The 27,956-nt window shown below is 64.4% G+C and overlaps 1 protein-coding gene across 2 annotated transcripts in view; it reads left to right on the plus strand.

Annotated features, from left to right (window-relative positions):
* PDE2A (phosphodiesterase 2A) overlaps window positions 1-27,956 on the plus strand; it is a 70,716-nt gene that overhangs the window by 28,794 nt on the left and 13,966 nt on the right. The window contains exons 2-5 of one of the 2 annotated variants that reach the window (XM_074572219.1): window positions 4,329-4,389; window positions 22,805-22,894; window positions 25,652-25,740; window positions 26,451-26,560. In XM_074572219.1, the coding sequence (XP_074428320.1) occupies window positions 4,329-4,389; window positions 22,805-22,894; window positions 25,652-25,740; window positions 26,451-26,560 (350 nt within the window). Of the gene's footprint in view, window positions 1-4,328; window positions 4,390-5,429; window positions 5,539-22,804; window positions 22,895-25,651; window positions 25,741-26,450; window positions 26,561-27,956 lie in introns of those variants that run through there. The other variant, XM_074572220.1, reaches the window with a different exon arrangement.

Genomic DNA, 27,956 nt, shown 5'->3' on the forward strand with positions numbered 1-27,956 from the left:
CAAAGCGGCCGCTGTTGGGGACGGAGAGCAAAGCAACTCGCCTGGGGTGAGGTCCATGTGGCTTCGTGCCATCACCCGGAGTGAGGTGCCCATCTCTGTGTGCCATTGCCAGGGGTGAGGTGCCCATCACCATGTGCCACCACCCACGGTGAGGTGCCCATTGCCATGTGCCATCGTTCAGGGCAGGGTGCCCATCAACACGTACCATCACCCAGGGTGAGATGTTCAGCACCATGTGCCATCATCCAGGGTGAGGTGCCCGTTGCCATGTGCCATGGCCCAGGGTGAGGAACATATGGCTTCATGCCATCACCCAGGGTGAGGTCCCCATCACCATGTGCCATCACTCAGGGCAAGGTGCCCATCACTGTGTGCCATCGCTCAGGGCAAGGTGCCCATCACCGTGTGCCATCGCCCAGGATGAGGTACATGTGGCTCCATCCCTCATGCCATCACCCAGGGTGAGGTGCCATCACCATGTGCCATCACCCAGGGCAAGGTGCCCATCGCTCTCTGCCATCGCCCAGGATGAGGTACATGTGGCTTCATGCCATCACCTGGGGTGAGGTGCCCATCACCATGTGCCATCGTCCAGGGCAGGGTGCCCATCAACAAGTGCCATCACCCAGGATGAGATGTCCATCACCATGTGCCATCATTCAGGGTGAGATGTCCATCACCACGTGCCATCACCCAGGGTGAGGTGCCCATCGCTTGGTGCCATCACCCAGAATGAGGTGCCCATGACCTGTATCATCGACTGCAGTGAGGTGCACATCACCGTGTGCCATCACCCAGGCTGAGGTGCCCGCTGCCATGTGCCGTTGCCCAGGGTGAGGTACATGTGGCTTCATGCCTCATGCCATCACCCAGGGTGAGGTGCCCATCACCCTGTGCCACCATGATGTGCCGTTGCCCAGGATGAGGTACATGTGGCTTCATGCCATCACCTGGGGTGAGGTGCCCATCACCATGTGCCATCGTTCAGGGCAGGGTGCCCATCAACAAGCGCCATCACCCAGGATGAGATGTCCATCACCGTGTGCCATCATTCAGGGTGAGATGTCCATCACCATGTGCCACCACCTGGGGTGACATGCCCATCGCTCTGTGCTGTCACCCAGGGTGGGGTGCCCATGACTCGTGCCATTGCCTGCAGTGAGGTGCCCATCACCCTGTGCCACCACCTGGGGTGACATGCCCATAGCCTTGTGCCATCACCCAGGTGAGGTGCCCATCACCCTGTGCCACCACCCAGGACGAGGTGCCCCTCTCCCTGCACCCGTGCCCACGTCACCCTTCGGTCCCAGCCCCATGCCAGCGCAGCGCTGTGGGCCGGGGACCCTCCAGCCGCCGTGGGGACAGTGTCCCAGCCTGGGGGTGCTCCCCCCACTCCGGGGCAGTACCCGGGGAGGGGGGGGGAGGGCTGCGTCTAGGTGCCCCTGGGCACGGCGGGGGGTGGCCGGGATGAGCCCCCCCCCGCCGTGTGGCCGGGGTGGCCCCGGTGGCTCCGGCCACTAGATGGCCCTGCGGCTCCGCCGGCCACCCTGACCCTCCCCCCCTTCCCCCCCCCCCCGCCCAGACCCCCTGACCCCCCCCGTCCCCGCCGTGCTGCGGGGCGCCGCCAGAGGGGTTGCGCCCCTACGAGCCACCCGCGCATCCCCACAGCACCCCGTCCCCGGGGAGCAGCAGCAGCAGCACCCTTGGGTGACAAATCCCGTCCCCCCCCCCCGGTCTCACCTTCCCCCGCTGCCCCTGTGTATTCTCTGATGGCTGATAGCGCGGCTGTGCACCTTAGCGTCTCGGAGGCTTTTTGGGGTGTTTTGCAGAGATTTAGGGGGGGTTTATTTGATTTTTTTTTTTCCCCCCAGTGGGGCTGTGCCACAGGGTGTGTGGGGGGGACGCACAGCGCGGGGATACACACGCCGTGGGGGGACACAGCGCGGTTGGGGGCTGTCTCCTCGCGTTCGCCGCAGCCTGGCGGCGGAGGGGAAAGGGAATTTGGGGGGACGTTGGGGCTCCGGGATGCGCTGCCGAAGCCTCCCCGGATGGCAGGGATGGGGCACGGCCCCGGGCACCCGGCAAAGGTGGAGAATCCCCTGCAATCCCTGGATTTCCCACCCCCTCCAGCTTCTCCTGGCAAGTGGGGTCCCTCGGGGGGTCCGTACTGGGACCAGCACTGCTCAACATCTCCATCAGTGACAGGGCCAGTGGGAGCGAGGGCACCCCGCAGCGAGGTTGTGGGTGACACCAAGCCGAGCGCTGCGGTGACGGGATGCCATCCAGAGGGACCTGGACAGGCTGGAGAGGTGGGACCACACGAACCTCATGGGGTTGAACCAGCCCAAGTGCAGGGTCCTGCACCTGGGGAGGGGGGGCAGCCCCCAGTCCCAGCCACAGGCTGGGAGAAGAGAAGGCTCCGGGGAGACCTTGGAGCCCCTTCCAGTCCCTCAAGGGGCTCCAGCAAAGCTGGGGAGGGACTCTGGATGAGGGAGGGGAGCCATGGGACGAGGGGGAAGGGGTTTCCACTGCAAGAGGGGAGATGGAGCTGAGATCTGAGGCAGAAATTCTTGGCTGTGAGGGCGGTGAGCCCCTGGCCCAGGTTGCCCAGAGAAGCTGTGGCTGCCCCATCCCTGGAGGGGTTCAAGGCCAGGTTGGCCGGGGCTTGGAGCGACCTGGGCTGGTGGGAGGTGTCCCCCCCCGCAACTAAAGATGGCAGGGGGTTGGAACTAGGTGGCCTTTAAGATCCCTTCCCACCCAGACCCTTCCATGATTCCATGATTTTCTGGTTAAGTGACGGTCGCTGGTGGCTCAGGCCAGTTTAGCTCCCATTTCCCGGAAGCATGGGGGCAGCCGAGGGGTTCACGGGGTTTGGAGGAAGAGCGGGAGACCTTCCTTCCCCCGGTCCCAACCTCCCTCCCTCTGCGTGGGGAAAGGGGGGGCGGGATGCCAGGCGCAATATCTGCTTCCATGGCCCCCCCTCTCCTGCCTCCCTCATTCCTCAACCGATATTCCAGATATATCTTTTAATTTCGGGGGGAGCAGCATGCCCAAATCCTCAGTGCTTGTCCCTGGGAGAGGAGGGGACACTCGGTGGGGGGGTCCGAAGGCGATGGGGTGGGATCTATAGGGTGGGAGTGAAGCCCCTGCATCCTTACGGGGGTGGGTCCCCCAAGTGGGGTCTTCTCCAGCGTGTAAGGTGGGGGTACCCCCCCCATCCTCGAATGAGGAGGGGGTGCGCTTCCAATGTGGGGCTTGTCTGGGGGGTGGGACACCCCCGATGCCCCCCAGGGAATTGGGGGGGGTGGGCTGTCTCTCCTTACCAAGCCCTGCCCCAAAATGTGGTGAAGCTCCCAGTGCCCGAGCTGGGAGGATGGGGGGGGGGGAACCCCAAGCCTGGGGCACAGCTCTTAAAGGGGGGGGGCGTCACTTTAGCTGGAGACTGCCCGGGGCAGTGGGGAGAATTGGGGGGTGACCCCCGCCCATAAAGGGGGGATGTGCAGGGGAGGCACCCCCCAACCCAAACCCTCTGCCCCACACCCCACAAGGGGGGGGGGGTTTCACATGGCGGGGGGGGGCTGTCCCCCAGATGCCAGACCCGTGGGGGCACAGCCGGTACCTGCCCCATAGGAGAGCACTGCCCGCCCCCACCCCACACTGGGAGCACCCCCGCCCCACAACGGGGAGGGATACCCCGACCCCCGCCCCACACTGAGACCCTCATCCCGACCCCCGACCCCCACCGGGGGGGGGGATACTCCGACCCCCGCCCCGCAACGGGGACCCCCACCCCCCGTCGGGGAGGGATACCCCGACCCCCGCCCCACATCGGGACCCTCACCCCGGCCTCCACCCCACACCGGGGAGGGGTACCCTCACCCTCTCCCCACCCCGGGGACCCCCCCACCCCGACCCGCACGGGGGAGGGATACCCCGCCCCCGCCCCCCTCCCCACACCGGGGACCCTCAATCCGACCCCCGCCCCACCCCGGGGACCGATACCCCGACACCCACCCCACACCGGGACCCTCACCCCGACCCCCACCCCCCACCTCCGGGGGAATACCCCGACCCTTTCTCCCACCCCCACCCCCCCCCCGCCGCCGCCGATGCTGCCCCGCGGAGCCGGCGCGCAGCAGGTGCGGAGCGGAGCGGGGCGGAGCGGGGCGGGGAGCGGCGGGGCCCGCAGCCCCTGCCCGGGGGCGGGGGGGAGAGAGGGGGCCGGGCCGGGCCGGGCCGGGCCGTGAGGAGCCGGGGAGCGGCGGGCCGGCAGCCGGCATGGTGCTGGGGCTGCAGCATCTCCTCACCGCCCTCCTCCGGTTTTTCAGACGGGGCCAGCAGGTTTTCCTGAAGGTGGAGGACGCCGTACCCGGCTCTGAGGCGCTACAGGTAGGGACGGAGGGACCCCCACCCTCCTCACACCCCCAGGGGTGTCCCCTCGGGTCCCCCCGCGCTCCCTACCCACGCGGGACCCCCATCCCAACCGCCTCCTATCCCTCCCGGGACCCCTAGCCATCCTTCCCTCCCAGTCGGGACCCCCGACCCGCCTCCCTTCCCACCCGACACCCCCCAATCCACCTTCCCCCCCGACTCGGGACCCCCATCCCAACCTCCTCCCCTCCACCCGACACCCCCGACCTACCTCTTTTCCTACCCGAGACCCCCCTAACCCACCTTTCCCCCCACCCAAGACCCCCGACCCACCTCCCCCCCACCGGGGACCCCCATCCCAACCTCATCCCCTCCCACCCGGGACCCGGGGAAGCGGGGGCTGGGGCAGAGCCCACTCCCCACCCGCTCCCGGGGGTGCTGGGGGGCTCCCGGTTTATGCTGGGGGCGGGGAGCACGACACCGGGAGCGCTGGCGGGGGGGGGGGACACGGAGGAGCCTGGGCTGCCGACCCGCCGTGCTCGGCACTGCACGGGATCGGGGTGCGGCGGGACAGGGGCGTGCGGGACCCCTCCACCCCACACCGGGTTGGCGGGGGGGGCTTTCTCCATCCCGCTTAGCCCCCCTCCTCCTTGGCGGCGGGGCTCGGGAGAGCCGGGGACAGGCTCCTGCCGGGAGGGGAAACTGAGGCACGGAGCTGCGTGAGCGGCCCCGGGGCAGGGGGGGGCTGGCCGGGATGGGGAGCACCGGGGAGAGCGGGCAAAGGGCTGTCGTGCCCCCCCGCCCCGTTACCTCCCACACCCCCTCCTGCAGCTGTGGGGGGGCGCTCACCGAGTGCATGGAGCCGTCCGGGGCGGGGGTTCCCGGGGTTGGGGGGCTGGCGGGTGTCCCCGGCACGGGGTGGGGGGGGGGTGTCCCCGGGCCTTGGGGACGCGCTGGGCTCGGTGTCCCCCCCGCAGCCACGCAGGAAGGAGGCGGTGGCGGGCGGGGGGGAGGCGGGTGTGCGGATCCCGGAGGAAATGGGCTGGACCGGGCGGCCCCGATCCCGATCCCGGCCCCGATCCCGGCTCCGATCCCGGCGGCCCCGCAGCGCCCTCCCGCAGCCGAGCCGGCAGCCGGGGCCGCGCCATGGGCACCCTCCAGGACAATGTGAGCGACCCCCGGGGTGGGTGGTGGTGGCTGGGGGGCTTTAGGGGGGGGTGCCATGCGTCCGGGGGTCCCTCGTGTGGTGAGGGTTTTGGGGGTGCCATGCTTTTGGGAGTGCCAGGGAATGCGGGTCCCCTCTCTCTGTCGGGGTCCCCGCTCCCCCGTGTCCCCCTGCCCTGCTCCGCTCGCCCCAAAAGCTCCTCAGCGTGCCCCCTCCGTGGGGCAAAGTCCTCGGGGGGGGGGGGGTGTCATGCTGGGAAGGGGAGGACCCCAATAGCTCCCTGCCCCAAGTCCTCCCCACCCTCTTTGCGCAAGTTGTCCATTTTGGGGGGGGGGGGGGAAGGGGGAAAGGCTGCACCCCAGTATAGGGATGGGAAAATGGTTGGTCCATTGTGCTCCTGCGCCGTCAACGCATCCAAATTTGGGGAAGGGGGGTGGGGGGGGTGGTCCCGAAGGGATTCGCCCCAGCCCGGAGCGCTCCCACCCCATCTCGCCATCCAGCTGTGTCAGATCCCTGACCCCAGTGCCAGGCAGCACCCATGGTTTTGGGTGCGAGAGTCGTGGCCGTGGTGTTCCTCCCCGCCCCCCCCCACCTCCCCCGGCATGGCCAGGGTCTGCCTGGGGGGCACAGCCCCTCTGCCCTGCTCCGGTGGGCTCTGGGTGGCTCCGGGTTCAAGGCCGGAGCGAGGCAGGGACTGGGAAATGAAGGGAAGGAAACGCTCTCCGGGAAACAGCCAAAAGCTGCTGACGGAGGGAAAGGAGCTCAGCCATGGAGGGGCGGGGGGGGTGGGGGGGGGGCATGGGGTGCATTGAGCCCCCCCCCGGAGCGGCAGGGTGAAGCCTGGGGACATCAGAGCTGTCACCCGGCACAGGGACAGGACGTGTGGCTCCGTACTGGTCAGGGCAAGCGGCCCTTTCTGTGGTGTGGGGGTCCCCGCGGGTGCCAGACCCGCCAGCACCCAACTAACCCTGTCTGGGGAGGGTGCTTACAGCTGGGTGGGCTGCAGTCCCGTCCGTCCCCCCCCCCCGGGGGGACCCAGAGGTGTGGGGGGACCTGGAAGGGAGCCACAGAGTCACAACCCCCCGTCCTGGTGGGGCAAAAGCCACTCAGATGCAGGATGGGGCTGGCTTTAACCTGGACTGGTCTGGGGGCTGCTGGGGTGGCACCGAGGTGGGGGGGGGAGGAGGGGGGCACGTGTGATGGGGCAAAGCTGCCCCCCCCCCCCAGCCATACCCATCGTGCAATGCCACAGTGGCATGGAGCAAAGGGACACGACCAGGGACGGGTGACATGTGAGGGATGGGTGGCGGGGGACAACACCTGTGGGGGTGGGCGAGAAACAGCTCCCCCCACCCCCTACCCCCCCCCCCCCAAAATGGTCCAGGACCCCCTATCGTGGGCGGTGCCCTGGGTGCTGGCCACGTTCAGGACCCCCATCCCCAAACCCGGGGTGGGGGGGGGTGTATAGGGGATATATATATAGGACTTGGGGCTTTATTCCCCCCCCTCCGCTGGACTCCCCCCGACCGCCCCGCTGTGGGGTGAGGCTGAAGATGGCTGTGCCTCCTCTCCCTCCCTCCCAGCCGCCGGCCCCAATGCAATTACCCGCTGCCTGGCCCATGAATCAAACCCTAATTGAGACGCTTTCGCAGCCTGGCTGAGCAGGAAGGAGCTGGGAGGGGGCAGGGGGGGGGGCACACAGTGCCCAGGGCCTGGGAGGGGGCCCCACGCTGCACCCAGAGGCTGTGGGGGCCACGCTCGGGTGCTGCCCCCCCCACCCCCTCCTCCTATTGCTCCCCATTCTATGCTGGGGGTGCGGGGCTGCTCCTGCCTCAGTTTCCCCACGCGGGGGAACGCGTTGGGGGGGGGGGGGGGTGGCGGCGTGGGGACAACGCGCCCGTGGGCGTTTGTCCCAGCGTTTCCTCCGACGGACACAAACACATCAGCAGGGCAATAAAGCGGAGGAAAGGGCCGGGGCGCTTCTTTCCATGACGCGGGGCAGGGCCGGCTTCCTTCCCCCACCCCGCAGGGGCCCGGGGGGCAGAGCGGGACCCCCAGGCCAGAGCGGGGGGTGGGGGCACCCCAGTGGTCCCCAGCCCTAAGGATCCCCGCTGGCAAAAGCTCTTCCTGTCCGGCCGCTCCGAGGAGCGGGTGCTCGCGGGTGCAGGATGAGCCCCTGTCGGCATTGCGTGTGCCCGGGCACTTTGGGGCTGTGGGTCCCGGCCCCCTCGTGCCCCACGGCGTATCGCACCGGGCTCGTGGCCACCTCTAGGGATGTGGAAACGGGGCTGGGGTGCAGAAATGGCCTGGTTGCGGTGACACAGCTCTGCACCGGCCAGGGGGGGCTGCACGGAGAGCCCAGACACTGGGGTGTGGGTGCTCCTGGGGAACCCCAGGGATGGAGGAGCCGGGCGTGGGTGCTCCCGGTGCACCCCGGTGATGGAGGAGCAGGATGTGGGTGCTCCTGGTGCATCCCAAGGATGGAGGAGCCAGGGTGGGGATGCTCCTGGTGTACCCCAGAGGCAGAGGAGCTGGAGTGGGGGTGCTCCTGCTGCACCCTAGAGTTGGAGGAGCAGGATGTGGGTGCTCCTGGTGCACCCCCGGTGATGGAGGAGCAAGGTGTGGGTGCTCCCGGTGCATGCCAGGGATGGAGTAGCTGTGGTGTGGGTGCTCCTGGTGCATCCCAGAGGTGGAAGGGCCGGGGTGTGGGTGTTCCCGGTGCATCCCAAGGATGGAGAAGCTCGGGTGTGGGTGCTCCTGCTGCATCCTAGAGTTGAATGAGCAGGATGTGGGTGCTCCTGGTGCATCCCAAGGATGGATGAGCAGGATGTGGGTGCTCCTGGTGCCCCCCAGGGACAGAGGAGCCAGGTGTGGGTGCTCCCGGTGCATCCCAAGGATGGAGGAGCTGGGGTGTGGGTGCTCCTGGTGCCCCCCAGGGACAGAGGAGCCAGGTGTGGGTGCTCCCGGTGCATCCCAAGGATGGAGGAGCAGGATGTGGGTGCTGCTGGTGCATCCCAGTGATAGAGGAGCCAAGTGTGGGTGCTCCCGGTGCATCCCAAGGATGGAGGAGCTGGGGTGTGGGTGCTCCTGGTGCCCCCCAGGGACAGAGGAGCCAAGTGTGGGTGCTCCCGGTGCATCCCAAAGATGGAGGAGCTGGGGTGTGGTTGCTCCTGGTGCACCCCAAGGATGGAGGAGCAGGATGCGGGTGCTCCCGGTGCAAACTGGGCAGGGGGGCTGCATGCAGGCACCGGTGCTGGGAGATGCAGCGTCGGGTGGGGGGCAGCCAGCGCTGGGCCAGGGGCGGGGGGTTTGGTTTGACCTTCGGTGTTTGCTGGAGGGGAGGAATTTCTCGCGCTGGGTCCGGCATCGCAGCGTCGTCCTCCCAGCCACGATGGGCACCGCCGCCGCTGCCACCCTTGGTTTTTTGGAGCCGAGCTGAGACATTTTGCGGGGAGGTGATGGCAGAGACCGCCCCCCCCTCGGCCTGCGGCAGGGGGTGGCTCGGGCACTCGGTGTCTTGTTGTGGGGACAATGGCATCGCTGGCAGTGCAGGGCGGGGAGAGGGGTGAATTCAGCGGGGTCTTCTCACTCATCCCATACTGGTGTGACGGTCGGGGGGTTACTGGGGAGGGCTGAACCCAGGTCTCACCTGAGCCCCCCCCGCGGAGCATCCACAGCCGTGGGGAGGCTCGTCCCCAAAACTCCAGGGCTGAGGAGCCAAACCAGCTCCGAGGCGACCCTCTCGGAGGTGAGTCCATGGATTTAGGGACTGGGCTGGGATCTGGAGCTGCTGGATCTTTGCAGCCGGATCCGGTCGCATCCCTATCCCATGGGAAGGGAAGAGCTGCCCTGAAGAGGGTGTGTGGGGAGGGAGATGGATGCTGGGGGGGAGGGGGGAGCAGATGGGGCGCAAGGCTGGTTCCTGAGACTCCCTGTTCTTGGCGCAGGAGAGGGGATCGCTGCTCCCAGCCCGGCTCCGTAGGGATGCTGCCAAACCCGGGAGCAAATCCTCCCCGGCAGCTGCGTGTCAGCCAGAGCGGGGATTTTCTCCCTGTTTTTTTGGCTCAGGCAGGTCCTCGCAAGGTGCATCCCTCTGCCACCCACGTCTCTGGCGGGCGCATGGAGCCCGGCACCTTTGGGTGCCCTGGGCATGGCTTTGGGACGGGCCATAGACAAGGGGGTTGGAGATGGGACCCCCGGCTGGGTGCTGCTGCTGCCCGGATGGGTGCCGATCCATTAAACACCAGTTCTCTAAACCTTCCCGCGTTGGGAACCATTTAACGGGTGGCTTTGGGCCTCCCCTGGCTGTGCCTCAGTTTCCCCATCTGAGTAATGAGACACCCCCCCGCCCCCCCCCCCCCCCCCCCCATTCCCAGACTCCTCCCCGACGGCTGGGAGCTGGATCCCGTCACCAAACCCTCTTATATATGGAAAATAAAAGAGGTCCAGATGCCTACGGAGCGACCCCCACCCCCCACTCTGAGGGAGGCGGCTCTGCCAGCCCCCCGGCCTCCCGGGGCCCTGCTCCGAAGCTCTGCCCCAGATTGAATTCCTCCTCAGCTGCAGATGGCCGGGAATTCAATTTTCCCAGATCCCATCAGAGGCTGATAAACGATCCCCCTAATCACCCTGCAGATCCCATTAGCGCCGGCCGTGCCGGGAGAGGATGCAGGAACGCTGCGTCTCCCCTTCCCATCCCACCGCTCCGAGTCCCCCTTCCCATGGGACACGGCTTTTCCCTGTGTTCCCAAGCCCCTCTCCATCTGCATCCCTGGAACGCCACAATGCTCCCGAGCCGAGCCAGGCCAGCGGAGCCTGGGCACAGCCAATCCACCAGAAAACATCTAGGAATACCCTAAAAACCCAGCCAGGAGGTGCTGGTGGCCAGCGGGGACAGGAAGGGGACCATGTGCCAGGGAAAGCCTTCCAGGAATGCCGTGTCCTGGGGACGTGCGTGGTGCCAGCTCCCCTCCAGCACTGCCTGAAACGTCGCTCGGCCCCATGCCCGGCTCTGTCGCAGCTGCCAGCACCAAAGGGATGGCACCGGCCACCCATCACAGCTGGGTGCCAGCACGGCGGCGGCTATAAATGTCCCTGTCCCTCGGGGTGACAACTGTCGGGTACCAGGGATGCTCCTAATGATGGAGCAGTTTCCCTGCGGCCGCCTGGGGAGGATGGAGAGGGCTCGGGGTCTGGGGCGCGGGGAGGGCGTGGGGTGCCCGTGGGATGAGAGGAGGGTTTTAGGGATGTGGGTTTTCGGGTGCCTTCGTCCTCTGTGTGCCCAGGTGGCCCCCGAGCCCTGGCAGGAGCTGGCATCGCCTGCCAGGATGCGGCCAGTGGTCCGAGCAGATGCTCGGCCGTTTTCTACCCTGAGTTTGCAGGATGGAAACCCCCAGCCCATCCATGGGATTGTCCTCCCCGGGTCTGGGCACCCCCCTGGCCTCGTGTACCCCACAGCTGGGCCTGTCCCCCCCACTGTCCCCGCCTGTCCCCATCCTCCGGCACGTTATTTATGGGCACCGCAGCCTTGCAGGGTGGCAGCTCCCTGCTGGGAACAGAAGGGCAGCGGGGTCAAGTCCCTTCCCAGGGATGCCAGGGTGTCACCGCAGTACCACTGCAGCCCTGAAATGGGCTGGGGCAGGTGACACGGGGCTGAGAGGGGTCCTTGTCCCTCTCCCTGCCATGGGACATGGGGCTGAGAGGGGTCTATGTCCCCTCCCTGCCATGGGACATGGGTTGGGACAAGTGACATGAGGCTGAGAGGTGTTGATGTCCCCTTCGCTGCCAGGGTACATGGATTAGGGACAAGTGACATGGGGCTGAGCAGGGTCCTTGTCCCCTCCCTGCCATGGGTTGGGACAAGTGACATGGGGCTGAGAGGGGTCATTGTCCCCGTCCCCACCATGGGACATGGGTTAGGGGCAGGTGACATGGGGCTGAGAGGGGTTGATGTCCCCTTCACTGCCAGGGTACATGGATTAGGGACAAGTGACATGGGGCTGAGCAGGGTCCTTGTCCCTGTCCCCACCACGGGACATGGGTTAGGGACAAGTGACACGGGGTTGAGTGGGGTCCATGTCCCCAATGTGCAGGCAGCGTTGCAGGCAGCAGCCCCCCTGCCCTGGCTACGAGGTGCACGGGGGATCCCAGGGGACACGGATGGGGGTCTGGAGGGGCCACGGACAGGGGACCTGGGGGTCCCCATGGTGCAGGGGACCAGCCACTTTCCTGCTCCTTGCCATTTGTTTCCCACCGAAATAACAAGGTCCTTCCCTTCCCGGCGGGAGAGACCCCGGCCTTTTCCAGCTCCGCTCTTATCAACAACTAATTAGCGGCAAATCGTTTAGCCAGCCCGGCCGGGGACTGCCGTTCCAAGAAGGCCGCGATGTTCTTGGGGACGGGAAATCCTTGAGGAGGACGGCCGCGGTCCCGGCCGTTTGTCCTGCCCGACAAAGGCACATCAACAGGAAGCGACCTTGACTCCGGCCCCGTTCCATCAGCGAGGCTGGGATGGGTGGGGGGGGACGGGGACGGGGACAGACCCGGGGAGCATCCCCCAAGGTCTCGGAGGATGAGGCAGGTTGGAAAATTTTGCTTGGAATATTTGACATCCCCCGCTGGGAGAGTGCGGTGTCCCCAGGGAGCGTCGGTCCAGCTGGCCCAGGACTGGGTGGATGGTTGGCACTAGCTGTGCAATGGCCCCGTGCACAGCACTCCGTGCAAATCACGGAATCACGGGATGGTTTGGGTGGGAAGGGACCTTAAAGGCCACCCAGTGCCACCCCCTGCCCTGGGCAGGGACACCTCCCACCAGCCCAGCTTGCTCCAAGCCCCGGCCAACCTGGCCTTGAACCCCTCCAGGGATGGGGCAGCCACAGCTTCTCTGGGCAACCTGGGCCAGGGGCTCACCGCCCTCACAGCCAAGAATTTCTGCCTCAGATCTCAGCTCAATCTCCCCTCTTGCAGTGGAAACCCCTTCCCCCTCGTCCCATGGCTCCCCTCCCTCATCCAGAGTCCCTCCCCAGCTTTCCTGGAGCCCCTTGAGGGACTGGAAGGGGCTCCAAGGTCTCCCCGCAGCCTTCTCTTCTCCAGGCTGAACCCCCCCAACTCTCTCAGCCCGTCCTCCCAGCAGAGGGGCTCCAGCCCTCCCAGCATCTCCGGGGCCTCCCCTGGCCCCGCTCCGCCAGATGGTCCTGTGCAGCCCCCCGCCGGGTGTAGCCCCCCCAGCACCGACTCCTGTCCCCAGCCAGGCGATGCCTTGCTGGCCGCTGCGATTCCATTGCACCCTCCTGGGCTGGAACTCGCCGGTGGAGCACCAGCACCTGAAATGACTCGGAAAACTGCGATATTTTTTTTTTTGGTGGTTTTGGTTTTTTTTTTGCTTGGGTTTTTTTTTGGTGTGTGTATGGTTGGACTCGATGATCTCAAAGGTCCTTTCCAACCATGAAGATTCTCTGATTCTATGATTTAAGGAGAAGCGAAGAGCTCACGCTGGGGCTCTTTGTGCCTGCTAGGCGCTGGTTACGGCTGTGGTTACGGCTGTGGTTAAGCGCGGGCAGTGCGGGGGCGAGGAGGACGCGGTGGAGGGATGCGCTGAGCTCCGGGCTCGGCGCTGGGGGGCTCAGCACAGCCCCTTCCCAACCCCAGTGCCTCTCCGAGCCGGTCCTGCACGCCTGCCACCCTGCACACCCAGGGAAACTGAGGCAGGAGCGGGCATGGAGGGGTCCCAATGTGGGTTTTTTTGGGGGTGGCTGGCGCTGGAGGCTGGCATCCCCCCACCCATGGGCGTCCTTATCCCAGCGTTGCTGCATGCCAGGGTGACTCTGTGCCAGCCCCTGCTCCTCATCCATCTGCTGCAACAGGAGCCCGGGCAAATGACCGTGGGGAGGCAAGAGATATCCCAGAAGTGTTTCCTTCCCGTTTACGCTCATTATCCCCCTATAAAAGATGAGGTAATTAAGGAGCTACCTCGGGTTACAGGTTGTTGCTGCCTGATTAGATTAAAGCAATGTAATTTGGGAGCGAAAGCAGTGCTCTAATCCGGGATGGGCAGGCTGGGAGGTGATGGATGGCTTCCCGGCCGGGGCTGGGCAGAGCTGCTCTCTGTCTGTCCATCCCTCCGTCCTCTGATGCCGTGGACCTTGTCCCAGGGATGCTGCTGGGAGGGTATCAGGGATGCTGTTGCGGGGGGGAGAATCAGGGATGCTGCCCTGGGGGTGTCAGGGATGCTGCTGGAGGGTATCGGGGACGCTGTGGAGGGGTGTCAGGGATGTTGCCGGGGTGTATCGGGGATGCTGCTGGGGGATGTCAGGGATGCTGTTGGGGGGGAGAATCAGGAATGTTTCTGGGGGGTATCAGGGATGCTGCCCCAGCAGGTATCAGGGATGCTGCTGGGCGCATATTTGGGATGATGCTGGGAGGTGTCAGGGATGCTGCTGGGGGGTGTCAGGGATGCAGCTGGGGGGGTATCAGGGATGTTGCCGGGGGGGGAGAATCAGGGATGTTGCTGGGGGGTATCAGGGATGCTGCCCTGGGGGTGTCAGGGATGCAGCTGGGGGGGTATCAGGGATGTTGCCGGGGGGGAGAATCAGGGATGTTGCTGGGGGGTATCAGGGATGCTGCCCTGGGGGTGTCAGGGATGCAGCTGGGGGGGTATCAGGGATGTTGCTGGGGGGTATCAGGGATGCTGCCCTGGGGGTGTCAGGGATGCAGCTGGGGGGGTATCAGGGATTTTGCTGGGGGGGGAGAATCCGGGATGTTGCTGGGGGGTATCAGGGATGCTGCCCTGGGGGTATCAGGGATGTGGCTGGGGGTGTCAGGGTTGTGGCTGGGGGTGTCAGGAATGCAGCTGGGGGGTATCGGGGAGGCTGCTGGGGGCATGGGGGATGCTGCCTCCATATCCCCACCCCGACGGAGGGCGTTCCCTGGGGAATGGTGGCCGTGGGGCTGGGGATCCTGGGGCAGTGCAGGGACGAAGACAGGGTGACAGGGACCTCAGCGGTGTCACTCAGAGCTGGCTGGAGGGGACAGCAAAGCGGTGGGGACCTGCTGCCTTCAGGAGAGTCGCTTCCCAACTCCCTGCCTCAGTTTCCCCACTTGCGATGTTTCAGCCGGGCCGTGCTCTCTGCCTGCGCAGGGCTCCTGCCCGGCCCTGCCTGCGTGTTGTCAGCTCGGCGTTGCTAACACACAGCCAGAGCTTGGCTATATTTAACCACCGCGGCCGGAGCACGGGGCCGTGCAGCCGGAGCAGGGGTGTGTGTGTGTGTGTGTGTGTGTGACAGGAGAGCAGCCCCCCCAGGGATGGGAGCAGGACTGGGGGGCTCGGTATTGCCGGAGGCGAGGGGGAGGCGGGAGAGGAGGATGAATCACAGCTCGGGGATATTTTTATACCCGGCCAGATTGCTCGGCAAATGCTTGGGCAGGGCGGCGCGGGCACCGGGGAGGGGGGTTTGCTTCCAGCCGCCGGCTGCTGGGGCTCAGCTTGGGGGTCCTGTTGGGGGTGGGGGGGATACGGGGCTCGGCTGCTCCCCCGGGAGCTGGGGGTGCCCATCCTGGGGTGCAGGCGTGGTGTTGGCACCCTGACGTTACACCCTGGAGGGGGTGGCAAGAGCAGGGATGTCTGTCCCCATGTCCTGGGGGGCACCTTGGGGGCAATCGGTGGGGGCAGAAAGGGGGTCCTGGACCAGCATCTTCCTGTGCAGAGAGGAGAAAGTGCCCTGGAGAGGGGAAAGTGATGGGGAAAGCCAAAGCTGTGGCTTGGGGAGGGGGAACTGAGTGTCCCTGCCTGCAGGTTTAGGGCCAGGCAGGGAGCCCCTGGGGCTGCCCTGGCCAAGGGAAGGTGACCCGAGCGGCCGGGTGTCCCCATGCTGGGGACACGGGAACGGGCACAGGGAGACCGGCTGCCTCCCAGATGGCAGCGAGCAGGCGGCAGGAATACAAATGCGATTTGCTTTTTGCCTGTCAGACGGGGGATCGGAACAAGATCCAGAGGCTGGCGGCTGCGGCCGAGCCAGCGCCGGCTAAAAATACATCCCATGGGACAAACCCAAGGTGGGAGGGTGCCGGGTCCCCAATCCTGGCTCTGTGGGACCGCCGTGGGGTGACAACCCCAGCCGGGCACTGGGAGGTGCTCCTGGGAGAGGCAGTGGGGGTGGTGTGAGAGGGGCTGGGGGGTGGCGGGGGGGTCCTGGCTGCCCTGGGGGTCTGCCGGTTTCAGGGCTGACATCTCTCACCCCATCTGCTGCCGGAGAGGTGATAAATGGGGTGATGGGGGGGCTTTTCCCTGCCCTAGACCCTCCCTGCCTCGCTGTACGCCGGGCTCTCAAGCATCCCCATCCCTTTGCATCCCAATCCAGCAGCTTGGCAAAGGCATGGGGCAGGGACGGGGACGGTACCCGCGGGAGGTGGCTACTGGGGGGGTGGGGTGGGGGTTGGTGGGGGGGAAGTGATGCCCGTGGGCACGGAGTTCTGCGTACTCAGCATCTGGGATACTCTGATTTGATTTGGGTGCCCCAGCTCAGGGCGGGGGATGAACTCCTTCCAGACGGAGCGATGTCCGGCTTCATCCCCAAGGCGATCGCTCACACCAGGGCTGGGGAGGGGGGGGGTTGGCATTAACGCACTAATCCACTTACAGAATTAATTGGGATCATTTCCCTCGCGGTTCCCAGGTGGATAAAATCCCGCGGGAGGGGCAGGAGCCGGGCTGGGAGGGTTTGCGGGGAGCCGGACGCCTCCGAGCTCCAAGGGTGGCGGGCGGTCAAATAATTTCCTTGGAGTTTTTAGGGCGAAGGCGGGCTGGGAGATGATTCATTTCCTCGAGGTTCCTCGGCCCCGCAGCGGGCAGGGGCTGTTGCCGAAGCCTGGGCTGATGCCAGCATTCCCCCCCCGCCCCGCCCCCAGCCCAGCCCCTCCTCAGGGCCAGCACCCATGGGTGCCCCCGCAGCCGTGGCAGGGTGCAGCCAGGCTGTGGGTCTGGTTTCCCTCAGCCCAGCACCCCTGTCCTCAGGTTGGGAGCTGGGCAGGACGCCCAGCCCTTGTTGTCCCCCCCCTTTTACAAGGCAGGGTGGGGCACCCTGCACCCCAGCTCCGCATCCCTCCGGCAGCAGGATGCTCCCAGGCGCCGCGTACCGCTGCCTCCCTTCCCGTGCCTCGGTTTCCCCCGGGTTAGAGCCGAGCCTGGTGGGCGGCAGGTCCTGGATTTGAGCTCTTTGGGCGCTAACTCCACTTGCCAAGCGCCTGAGTGCCCCCCCCCCACCGCCCCCCGAGAGGAACCCCATCTTCCAGGGGGCTGAGCATCCCAGCAGGACCCTCGCTGCCTTGGATCCGGCCTCTGCCTGCTCCGGAAGCGGGGGGGATACCCCTCACGCTGGGGGGGCTCTGGATGGGGCAGCATCACCCCTGAGCTCCCCCATGGGGGAAAAACCGTCTCTATCCTCAAGCCGTGAGGTGCGAGACCCAGCGAGCGCGGGTGCCGGGGGGGGGCGGGGAAGCGGGACCCCCGTCCCCAACCTGTCCCCCCTCCCTCCCCACAGCAAGCGTGAGAGGAGCCTTTCCGGAGAGGAAGCTGGCCAGGATGGGATTTCTCTATTCCATAAACATCCAGACAGGCTGCCGGGGTGTGTGGGGGGGTTGTTTGGGGCTGGGGGGGGAGGTGGGGGGGACAGCCCCAGCTGCCGCGGCTGGCGGGGCTGAGCATGGGGACGGATCTGTCCCAGAAACCCCCTCCCTCCCTGGAAAAAAAAAACCCCAAACCCACCTCACTTTTGCTGCAGGTGAATTCCCTCCACTGGAAAAGATGGTTTTCCATCCCAGCGGGATCTGTCGGAGCCTGGCGTGGGGGGGATGCTGCCGCTGCTCTCTGGAAGGAAAAAAGTGGGGAAAAAAATGGGGGGGGGGAATAAAAAGGTGCAATTTTCCACGGGGAAGAGGGCAGGGCTGCCGTGAGGTTTGGCTTTCCGAAGGTTTTTGTGCTTTCCGAAGGTTTTTGGGTTTTCCGAAGGTTTTTGTGCCGTGCGGGGCCTCGCTGTGCCCTGGCTCGTGGAGGGGAGGGGGCCGAAGACAAATTGCTTACTCTAATGAGCTGATTCATTAATCACCCCCGCGGCTCCGGTGGGAAATATTTGAGGCAGATAACGGCTCCGGCATGTGCCAGCCCTGGTCCCATGGGGACAGTGTGGCATGTGTCACCCAGTCCCGACGCAGAGGCCGGTGTCCCCATCCTCCCAGGGGACACTTGGTCCCAGGGTGACTGTCCCATGGGGCCACGGATGCTGTCTGAGCACGAGGACCAGCACAGGGACAGAGAGAGGGACAGGGATGACAGGGAGGGGGACAGGGAGAGGGAGAGGGAGGGGGACAGGGACAGGGAGGGGGACAGGGAGAGGGAGAGCAAAAGGGACAGGGAGAGGGACAGGGAGGGGGACAGGGAGAGGGACAGGGAGGGGGACAGGGACAGGGAGGGGGACAGGGAGAGGGAGAGGGACAAGGACAGGGAGAGGGACAGGGAGGGGGACAGGGACAGGGACAGGGACAGGGACATGGCACTGCTCCCCTCCTCTATCCTGCTCTTCAGGAGCAGCGCCCTCAGCTCCCGGCGTTGTCAGTGACACCCAGCGCCGTGTCCTATGTCCCCCCGCATCCCGATGGGTACCGGGAGGTGCCACCCGCACCCTGCCACCCGCTGCGGATGGGTGACATCCCCGGGGACAGGGACGGGGTGGCTGGTGGCCCCGTCTCATCATCGGGTGCCAGAGCATCCTGCTGCGGATGGGGCAGGAAGGGGGCTTCTGGGGGGGGTTCCGTGCCCCCCCCCAACCCCTTTGCACAGTGGCCCCAGGATGCTCGTCACCCCCCCGGCGAACGCGGGGACCCGGCACATCACCCACATCCCTCTTCCCCAACAGGAATTAGGGGAGCCCCCCCCCCAACCCCGTGGCTCCTGGCTCTCCCAGTGTCCCAGGCGCCGCTCCAGCTCCCGAGGGGGGGTCATTAAATAAAAGCCATAAACAGAGCTGACAGCGGGGCCCCAGCGGGGCCTCGGGAAAGGCTATTTATGGCTAAAACCGGGAGGGGGGCGGGTGGCCCGTGGGCTCCGTGCCCAGGGCTCCCAGCCCAGCGTCCCATGGGATGCGCACGGGAGGGTACAGAGCGCGGCCGTGGCTATGGCATCCCGGGATAAGCAACCGGGAATACTGCCAGCATGGCAGAGGGAAGTTGGTATGGGAGCGGGATGGGCACAATGAGTGGGTTGAGTGGGATGAGGGGGATAGAGGGATGAGGGGGATGAGTGGGATGAATGAGTCGAGTGGGATGAGCAGGATGAAGGGGATGAGCGAGATGAGTGGGACAAGGGGGACGAGCAGGATGAGTGGGATAGTGGGATAGAGGTCTGACTGGGATGATTGGGATGAGTGAGTTGAGCAGGATGAGTGGGATAGAGGGATGAGTGGGATGAATGGGTCGAGTGGGATGAGTGGGATGAAGGGGATGAGCGAGATGAGTGGGACAAGTGGGATGAGCAGGATGAGTGGGATAGTGAGATAAGTGGGATGAACGGGATGAGTGGGATAGAGGGATGAGGGGGATGAGCAGGTTGAGCAAGATGAGTGGGATAAGTGGGATAAGTGGATCAAGGGGGATGGGTGGGATGAGCGGGATGAATGGATCAAGTGGGATGAGTGGCATGAGAGGGACGAGTGGGATGAGCGGGACAAATGAGTGGAGTGGGATGAGTGGGATGAATGGGATGAGTGGGTTGAGTGGGATGAGAGGGATGATTGGGATGAGTGGGATGAGGGAGATGAGTGGGACAAGCAGGATGAGTGGGACAAGCATGACGAGTGGGATCAGCAGGTTGAGTGGGATAATGGGATGAGTGGAATGAATGGGCTGAGTGGGATACAGGGATGATTGGGATTAGTGGGATGAGGGGGATGAGGGGGACAAGTGGGATGAGCAGGATGAGTGGGATAGCGAGATGAGTGGAATGAACAGGATGAGTGGGATAGAGGGAGGAGTGGGTTGAGTGGGATGAGCAGGATGAGTGGGATGAATGGATCAAGTGGGATGAGTGACATGAGAGGGATGAGTGGGATGAGCGGGACAAATGAGTGGAGTGGGATGAGTGGGATGAGTGGGATGAATGGGATGAGTGGGACAGGGCGATGAGGGGGATGAGTTGAACAACTGGGATGAGCGGGATGAGTGGGATTAGTGGGATGAGTGGGATGAGTGGGACAAGCGGGATGAGTGGGACAAGCGGGATGAGTGGGATGAGTGGGACAAGCAGGATGGGTGGGATGAGCGGGATGAGCGGGATGCCCTCCCCAGCAGCCGCCCCCCGCCGCCTGCCTCCGCCGCTCTCTCCTCAGCGTGGGGATGGGTTTTTTTTAGCTCCTGCAGCTTTTTCCACCCGCTCCGGGGACGGACCCGAATTCCCAGCCCCATTACACCCATCACCCGCCTCCAGCTGCCACCTGTCCGTCCCCGCGCCCAGCGTGCCGCCGCCATTCGATGCTCCCAACAGCCCCGGGGTGGGGGGGTGGGCGTCCCGCTCGGGCTCTGCCCCGTCTCCCCCTCAGCACACGGCGGGGATGCCGAGCCCCCGCGGAGGGACCGGAGGGACAGAGGGACGGCAGGACGGTCACCCGGCCGAGGCCTGGCTGTATTCTACAGTGCATGTGTCTCCAGTGTGAGTAAGCGACTGGAGATGCGGCCCTGTTGGAATAAAACCAGTGCCCATGTCTTCAGCTGGAAGCGCCCTCGCCGCCGGCCCCGGCCGAGGGGCTGCCACCGGCTTGGGGACGGTCCCCGCAGGGTCCCCGCCGTGGCACCGGGGATGGTCGTCGGCAGCGAGCCGACGTCGGGCGCCCGCGAGCTTTCTCCCGGGGGATTTATGGCGGCGCTGGCAGGGGAACGGCAGGAATCCTCCTGCCCGCGGGGCTCCCTGGGCGGGGGGGGCGGCTGGCGGGAGCCACGGCGGTGGCCACGGCTCGCCTGGCACCCTGCGGCAGACCCAGGGTGCGCCCCCCCCCCGGCCCCTGCACCCTCTGGGTGCCCAGGGGGGGCGTGGGGTGGGGAGCGGGGACAGGTCCGGGGTGGCCCCCGTGTATTAATGCAAAGGAACCGGCACCGACTCGAATATTTAAGGGGAGGGGAGCCAGGTTTGCTGCCCTGCCTGCGCTGCCTGCCCTGCCTGCCCTGCCTGCCGTGCCAGACCTGCCTGCCCTGCCTGCCCTGCCTGCACTGGGCCCTGCCTGCATGGAGCCCTGCCTGCCCTGCCTAGGCTGCCTGCCCTGCCTGCCCTGCCTGTGCTGGGTCCTGCCTGCCCTGCCTGCGCTGCCTGCCCTGCCTGCCCTGCCTGCACTGGGCCCTGCCTGTGCTGCCTGCCCTGCCTGCCCTGCCTGCACTGGACCCTGCCTGCGCTGCCTGCCCTGCCTGCCCTGCCTGCACTGGACCCTGCCTGCATGGAGCCCTGCCTGCCCTGCCTAGGTTGCCTGCCCTGCCCACCCTGCCTGCGCTGGGTCCTGCCTGCCCTGCCTGCCCTGCCTGTGCTGCCTGCCCTGCCTGCCCTGCCTGCCCTAGGCCCTGCCTGCCCTGCCTGTGCTGCCTGCCTTACCCACCCTGCCTGCCCTGCCTGCCTTTCACTGCCTGCCCTGCTCACCCTGCCTGCCCTGCCTGCACTGAGCCCTGCCTTCCTTCCCTGCCCTGCCTGCCCTGCCTGTCCCAAGCCCTGCCTGCCCCGTCGGAGACGAGGTGTCGGCGTGGCTAGTACAGGCAATGGCGTGGCTAGCACTGGGAGTGGCGTAGCTAGTGCAGGCATTGACGTGGCTAGCACAGGTATTGATGTAGCTAGTGCAAGTACTGGCATGGCTAGTGCAGGCATTGACATGGCTAGTACAGACATAGGCATGGCTAGTGCAGGTATTGGTGTGGCTAGCGCTGGAGATGGCATGGCTAGAGCAGGCACTGACATGGTTAGTTGCAGGCGTTGGTGTGGCTAGCGCTAGAGGTGGCATGGCTAGTGTGGTGGTTGTGGCTAGCACAGACATAGGCATGGCTAGTGCAGGTATTGACATGGCTAGTGCAGGCATTCACACGGCTAGTACACATGTTGATGTGGCTTTTGCGGGTGCTGGCGTGGCTAGTGCAGGCATTGACATGGCTAGTGCAGGCATTGGTGTGACTAGCGCAGGCGTTGGCATGGTTAGTCCTGAGGGTGGCAGGCTAGCGCAGTCATTGCCGTGGCTAGCACTGGAGGTAGCATGCCTAGTGCAAGCATTGACATGGCTAGCGCCTGTGTTTGTGTGGCTTTTGCAGGTGCTGGCATGGCTAGCGCAGGTATTGGCATGGCTAGTGCAGGTATTGGCATGACTATCACTGGGGCTGGAATGGCTAGTGCAGGTATATGGCATGGATAGCATTGGGGGTGGTGTGGCTAATGCAGGCACTGGCATGGCTAGTGCTGGCAGTGGCTTGGCTAGTGCAGGCATTGGTGTGGCTAGCACTGGGGGTGGTGTGGCTAGCTGTCCTGACCATGACACTAGCATAGGTGTCGGTCTGGCTAGCACTGGGGGTGGCATGGCCTGTGCAGATGCTGGCACGGCTAAGACAGGTATTAGCGTGGCTAGTGCAGGTACTGGTGGAGCTAGTGCTGGAGGTGCTGTGGCTGGTACAGGCATTGACATGGCTAGCACAGGTGCTGGTGTGGCTAGTGCAGATGCTGGCATGGCTAATGCAGGTATTAGCATGGCTAGTGCAAGTATTGGTGGAACTAGAGCCGGGGGTGGCTTTGCTAGTGCAGGCATTGGTGTGGCTTAGCACTGGCAGTGGCTTGGCTAGTGCAGGCATTGGCGTGGCTAGCGCTGTTGGTATCTGGGCTAGTGCAGTTGCTGGCATGGTGTTTGGCTGCCTGGTGCAGGCACTGGCGTGGCTTACGCGGATGTTGCCGTGGCTTACACGGATGTTGGCGTGGCTAGCGCAGCCATTGGTGTGGCTAGCGCAGGATTGTGCATCCCCACGTGTGGCTTCGGGGCCATGTCCCTGCAAGCCCAGGTGTCCTTGGGGACGCCACCCCGCTGGTGCCGGCTCTCCATCCCAGTGCTCCCAGTATGCCCAGCGCCCCCCCCCCCACTCCCCGACAGCCATTGACCAAAAAGGGACATTCTGAGCCCAGACGGGCTGTGGGCGCGGTGCTGCGGGGGGGTGGCTGGGTGACCGGGGGAGGTGACGCGGGATGGTCCCCTGACCCCTTTGCTCTCTCCCCAGGATGCCCTGCTGAGCCTAGGGGCCGCCATCGATGCTGCCGGGCTACGGGATGCCCTCCGCCATGGCCTGCTGGCCCTGCTGCCCGCTGCGGTAGGTGGGGACCGTACGGGGGACTCGCTGGTGGCTTGTACCAAGGTTGAGCTCAGGGCGGGGGGGAGGGGGAATGTCCCCTCCTCCCCCCCACCCAGCCCACCTCCATGTCCTCCCACATATGGGCCACGTGTCACCGGCCACCAACGCCACGTGTGACATCGCTCTTGGGTTGAGTGTCACTGGCCGCCTCCTTGCCAGGAGCTGTGGAACCCTTAATGTCCTCGTGGCCCCGGGGTGCTGGTGACCTTGGTACCAGTGGTGGCCCCGGAGCGCCAGTGGTGGCCCTGGTGCCAGTGGTGGCCCTGGGGTGCTGGTGGTCTAGGTGCTGCTGGTGACCTTGGTACTAGCGGTGACCCTGGGGTGCTGGTGACCCTGGCACCAGTTGTGGCCCTGGTGCCTGTGGTGGCCCTGGTGTCCTGGTGACCCTGGTGTGCTGGTGAACCTGGTACCAGTGGTGGCCCTGGTGCTGGTGGTGGCCCCAGGATGCTGGTGGCCCTGGTGTGCTGGTGGCTCTGGTACCAGTGGTGACCCTGGTACCAGTGGTGGCCCTGGGGTGCTGGTGATCCTGGTGCTGGTGGTGACTGTGCTACCAGTGGTGGCCTTGGTGCTGGTGGTGGCCCTGGGGTGCTGGTGGTGGCCCTGGGGTGCTAGTGACCCTGGTACCAGTGGTGGCCCTGGGGTGCTGGTCATCCTGGTGCTGCTGGTGACTGTGCTGCCAGTGGTGGCCTTGGTGCTGGTGGTGGCCCTGGGGTGCTGGTGGCCCCAGGGTGCTGGTGGTGGCCCTGGTGTGCTAATGACCCTGGTGCTGGTGGTGGCCCTGGGCTGCTGGTGACCTTGATGCCAGTGGTGGCCCTGCAGCGCCGGTGACCCTGGTGCTGGTGGTGGCCCTGGGGTGCTGGTGGCCCCAGGGTGCTGGTGATGGCCCTGGTGTGCTAATGACCCTGGTGCTGGTGGTGGCCCTGGGCTGCTGGTGACCTTGATGCCAGTGGTGGCCCTGCAGCGCCGGTGACCATGGTGCTGGTGGTGGCCCCAGGGTGCTGGTGATGCTGGTGCCGGTGGTGGCCCTGGGGTGCTGGTGACCCCGGAGCGTGTGCGTGAGGGTCAGTGTTCGTGTCTGTGTCCGCGTACGTACAGGTGCGCGTTCGTGTGCGGGATTGTGTACACGTGTGGGTGTGCACGTGTGTTTACGCACATGTGTGGGTGCGTACGGGTGTTGTTTACGTACATGTGTGGGTGTGTATGTGTGTTTATGTGTGAGTGTGTACATGTGGTTACATACATGTGTGGGGGTGTACATGTGTTTATGCACATGTGTGGGTGTGTATGTGTGTTTACATACATGTGTGGGCGTGTACATGTGTTTACATACATGTGTGAGTGTGTACATGTGTTTATGCACATGTGTGGGTGCGTATGTGTGTTTATGTGTGGGTGTGTACATGTGTTTACATACATGTGTGGGTGTGTATGTGTGTTTATGTACATGTGTGGGGGTGTACATGTGTTTTACATACATGTGTGGGTGTGTACATGTGTTTATGTGTGTGTACATGTGTTTACATACATGTGTGGGTGTGTACATGTGCTTTTGTACATGTGAGGGGGTGGCCATATGTTTACGTACATGTGTGGGTGTGTATGTGTGTTTATGCACACAAGTGACTGTACATGTGTTTACGTACATATGTGTGTGTACATGTGTTTATGTGTGGGTGTGTACATGTGTTTACATACATGTGTGGGTGCGTATGTGTGTTTATGTGTGGGTGTGTACATGTGTTTACATACATGCGTGGGTGTGTACATGTGTTTATGTGGGGGTGTGTACATGTGGTTACATACATGTGTGGGGGTGCGCCAGTGTTTAGGTACATGTGTGTGCCTATGTGCTTGTGTGCGCATGTGTTCATGCACACGTGTGCCTGTGTGCGCCTGTTCACGTACCTGGGTGGGTGTGCGCATGTGTTTATGTGCGTGTGTGGTATGTGCATGTGTGGATGCACAGGCGCGAGTGTGTACGTGTGTTTATACACGGGGGTGTGCATGTGTTTACATACATGTGTGGCTGTGTGTGTGTTTTTATGTACATGTGGGGTGGTGCGTCTGTGTCTTTATGTGTGGGTATGTACCTATGTTTACATACGTGTGTGGGTGCGTCCGTGTGTTTATGCACATGTGACTGCGTACGTCTGTTTAGGTACATGTGTGGGTGTGTACGTGTGTTTACATGGGTTACATACATGCGTGGGTGTGTACGTGTGTTTATGCATGTGTGGGTGTGTACGTGTGTTTATATGTGGGTATTTACATGTGTTTACATACATGTGTGGGTGTGTACGTGTGGTTTTGTACATGGGTGGGTGTGCATTTGTGTTTACACACACGTGTGGGTGTGTACGTGTGTTTATGTGTGGGTGTGTACATGTGTTTACACACACGTGTGGGTGTGTACGTGTGTTTTTGTACATGGGTGGGTGTGCATGTGTGTTTACGTGTGGGTGCGTATGCGTGTGGTTGCGTGGGGGTGTACCTGTGCGTACATACCCATGTGCCTGTGCGCATGTCTTCGTGCGTGGGGTGCCGCGTCTCTTGCCCAGCAAAGCCCCCCCGCACCTGGGGAAACTGAGGCACGCAGCACCTCCCCGCTCCCTGCAGAGCCGGTGGGGGGGGCGGGGGGGAATCCAGGGGAGTCGGGGGGGGGTCTGGGGGGTCCCGGCGTGTCGCCATCCCTCAGCGCTGCCCGTCCCCCTCCAGGAGCACGTCTACATCTACCTGCTGGACGGGGACACCCGGCTGATCTGCGACGACCCCCCCCACGAGCTGCCGTCCGAGGGGAAGCTCAGGTGAGCCTGCCCCCCCCCCCCCCCGCCCCGCCGTGTGTGCACACGCCTGTGGCCTGGCGTGGATGCACGCACACGCGTGTGCGCGGCGGGCGTGAGGTTTCCCAGGGGACATGGCTGGTGGCTCCACTCTCATCCCCATCCTCATCCTCTTCCATCCTCGTCCCCATCCCTGTCCCCATCCTCATCCTCTTCTCCTTCCCCATCCTCATCTCCATCCTCAGCCTGCTCCTCCTCCTCCTCATCCTGTCTCCATCCTCATTCTGTCCCTATCCCCATCCCTTTTCCCTTCCTCATGTCCATCCTCATCCCCATCCCCATCCCCTCCCCTGTCCCTTCCCCATCGCCATCTCCATCCTCATCCTCATCCCATCCCCATCCTTTTTCTCTTCCCCATCCCCACCTCCATCCTCATCCTCATCTCCATTCCCATCCCTGTCCCCCATCCCATCCTCATTCCATTCCCATCCCTGTCCCCATCCTCATCCCCTTTCCCTTTCCTGTATCCATCTCCATCTCCATCATCTCCATCATCTCCATCTCCATCCTCATCCTCATCCTTTCCCACATGTGCTGCGCAGTCCTGGTGGCCTGTCCCTCCCCGAGCATGCAGGTCCCCTTCCCCGGGGGGATTCCCCTGCCCGGGGGGCTGTTGGTGTACCCCCCCGGGGTGGTGGCTCAGGGTGTCCCTGTCCCCATCCCTGTCCCCGCAGGGATGCGGTGCGGAGGCAGAAGCGGCTGGAATGCGGGGGGCTGCCCCCCGCTGAGCTCCCTGGTCGGCAGCTGGGGCCCCTGGCAGCACCCCTGGCCCCCGGCACGCAAGGTGGGGCTGGGGGAGGAATAATGGGGTGGGGGGAGGCAATATGGGTGGGTGGGTGCGTGGGTGGGTGCGTGGGAGATTTGGTGGGCATAGGCGTGGATGGGTGGGTGGGTGAGTGGGTGGGTGGGTGAAGGAGTGGGTAGATGGGGGGGTGGATGGTGGGTAAGTGGGTGAATGGGTGGGTGGGTGAGTGGGTTGGTGGGTGTGTGTATGGATGGGTGGGTAGATGGATGGGTGGGTGGATGGATGGATGGATGGACAGACGGATGGGTAAGTGGATGGATGGATGGGTGGATGGGTGGGTGGATGGATGGATGGATGGATGGACGGATGGATGGACGGACGGACGGATGGGTAAGTGGATGGATGGATGGATGGGTTGGTGGGTGGGTGGATGTGTGGGTGAGTGTGTAGGTGGGTGGGTGTGTGGATGGATGGATGGATGGATGGATGGATGGATGGATGGATGGATGGATGGATGGGTTGGGAGGTGGGTGGCTGGGTGGCTGGCTGGGTGGGCAGATGGATGGGTTGGTGGATGGGTTGGTGGGTGGGTGAGTGGATGGATGGATGGATGGATGGGTGGATGGATGGGTGGGTGGGTGGGCGGGTGGATGGATGGATGGATAGTTGGATGGATGGATGGATGGATGGATGGATGGATGGATGGATGGATGGATGGATGGGTTGGGAGGTGGGTGGCTGGGTGGCTGGCTGGGTGGGTGAGTGTGTAGGTGGATGGATGGATGGATGGATGGATGGATGGATGGATGGATGGATGGATAGATGGGTTGGGAGGTGGGTGGCTGGATGAGTGGATGGATGGGTTGGTGGGTGGATGAGTGGGTAGATGGACGGGTGGGTAGATGGATGGGTGCATAGATGGATGGGTTGGTGGGTGGGTTGGTGGATGGATGGGTCAGTGGATGGATGGATGGATGGATGGGTGGACGGACGGACGGGTGGGTGGCTGGGTGGATGGATGGGCGAGTAGGTGGATGGGTTGGTGGGTGGGTGGATGTTTGGGCGGGTAGATGGATGGCTTGGTGGGTGGGTGATCGGCTGATGGGTGAGTTGGTTGATGGGTGTGAGAGTTGGTAGGTGGGTGGGTGAGTGAATGGATGGATTGGAGAGTTGGTGGTGGGTGGATATATGTATGGATAGATGTGAGTCTTGGTGGATGGGTGGGTGGGTAGATGGGCAGGAGAGTCAGTATGTGGGTGGGTGGGCGGACTGGTGGGTGGGTGGATGGGACAAGATGGCATGCAGGTGGGTGGATGGGTGCACATACAGCTGGATGGAAGCAGGATGGAGAGGTGAGGGACGGGGGGGTATTGGGACTGAGGGGTCCCTGGGAGACAAGTAGGCATGGAGATGGATGGATGGATGGATGGATGGA

Source organism: Larus michahellis, chromosome 1 (assembly GCF_964199755.1).
Source record: "Larus michahellis chromosome 1, bLarMic1.1, whole genome shotgun sequence".
Classification (NCBI taxonomy): Eukaryota; Metazoa; Chordata; class Aves; order Charadriiformes; family Laridae; genus Larus; species Larus michahellis.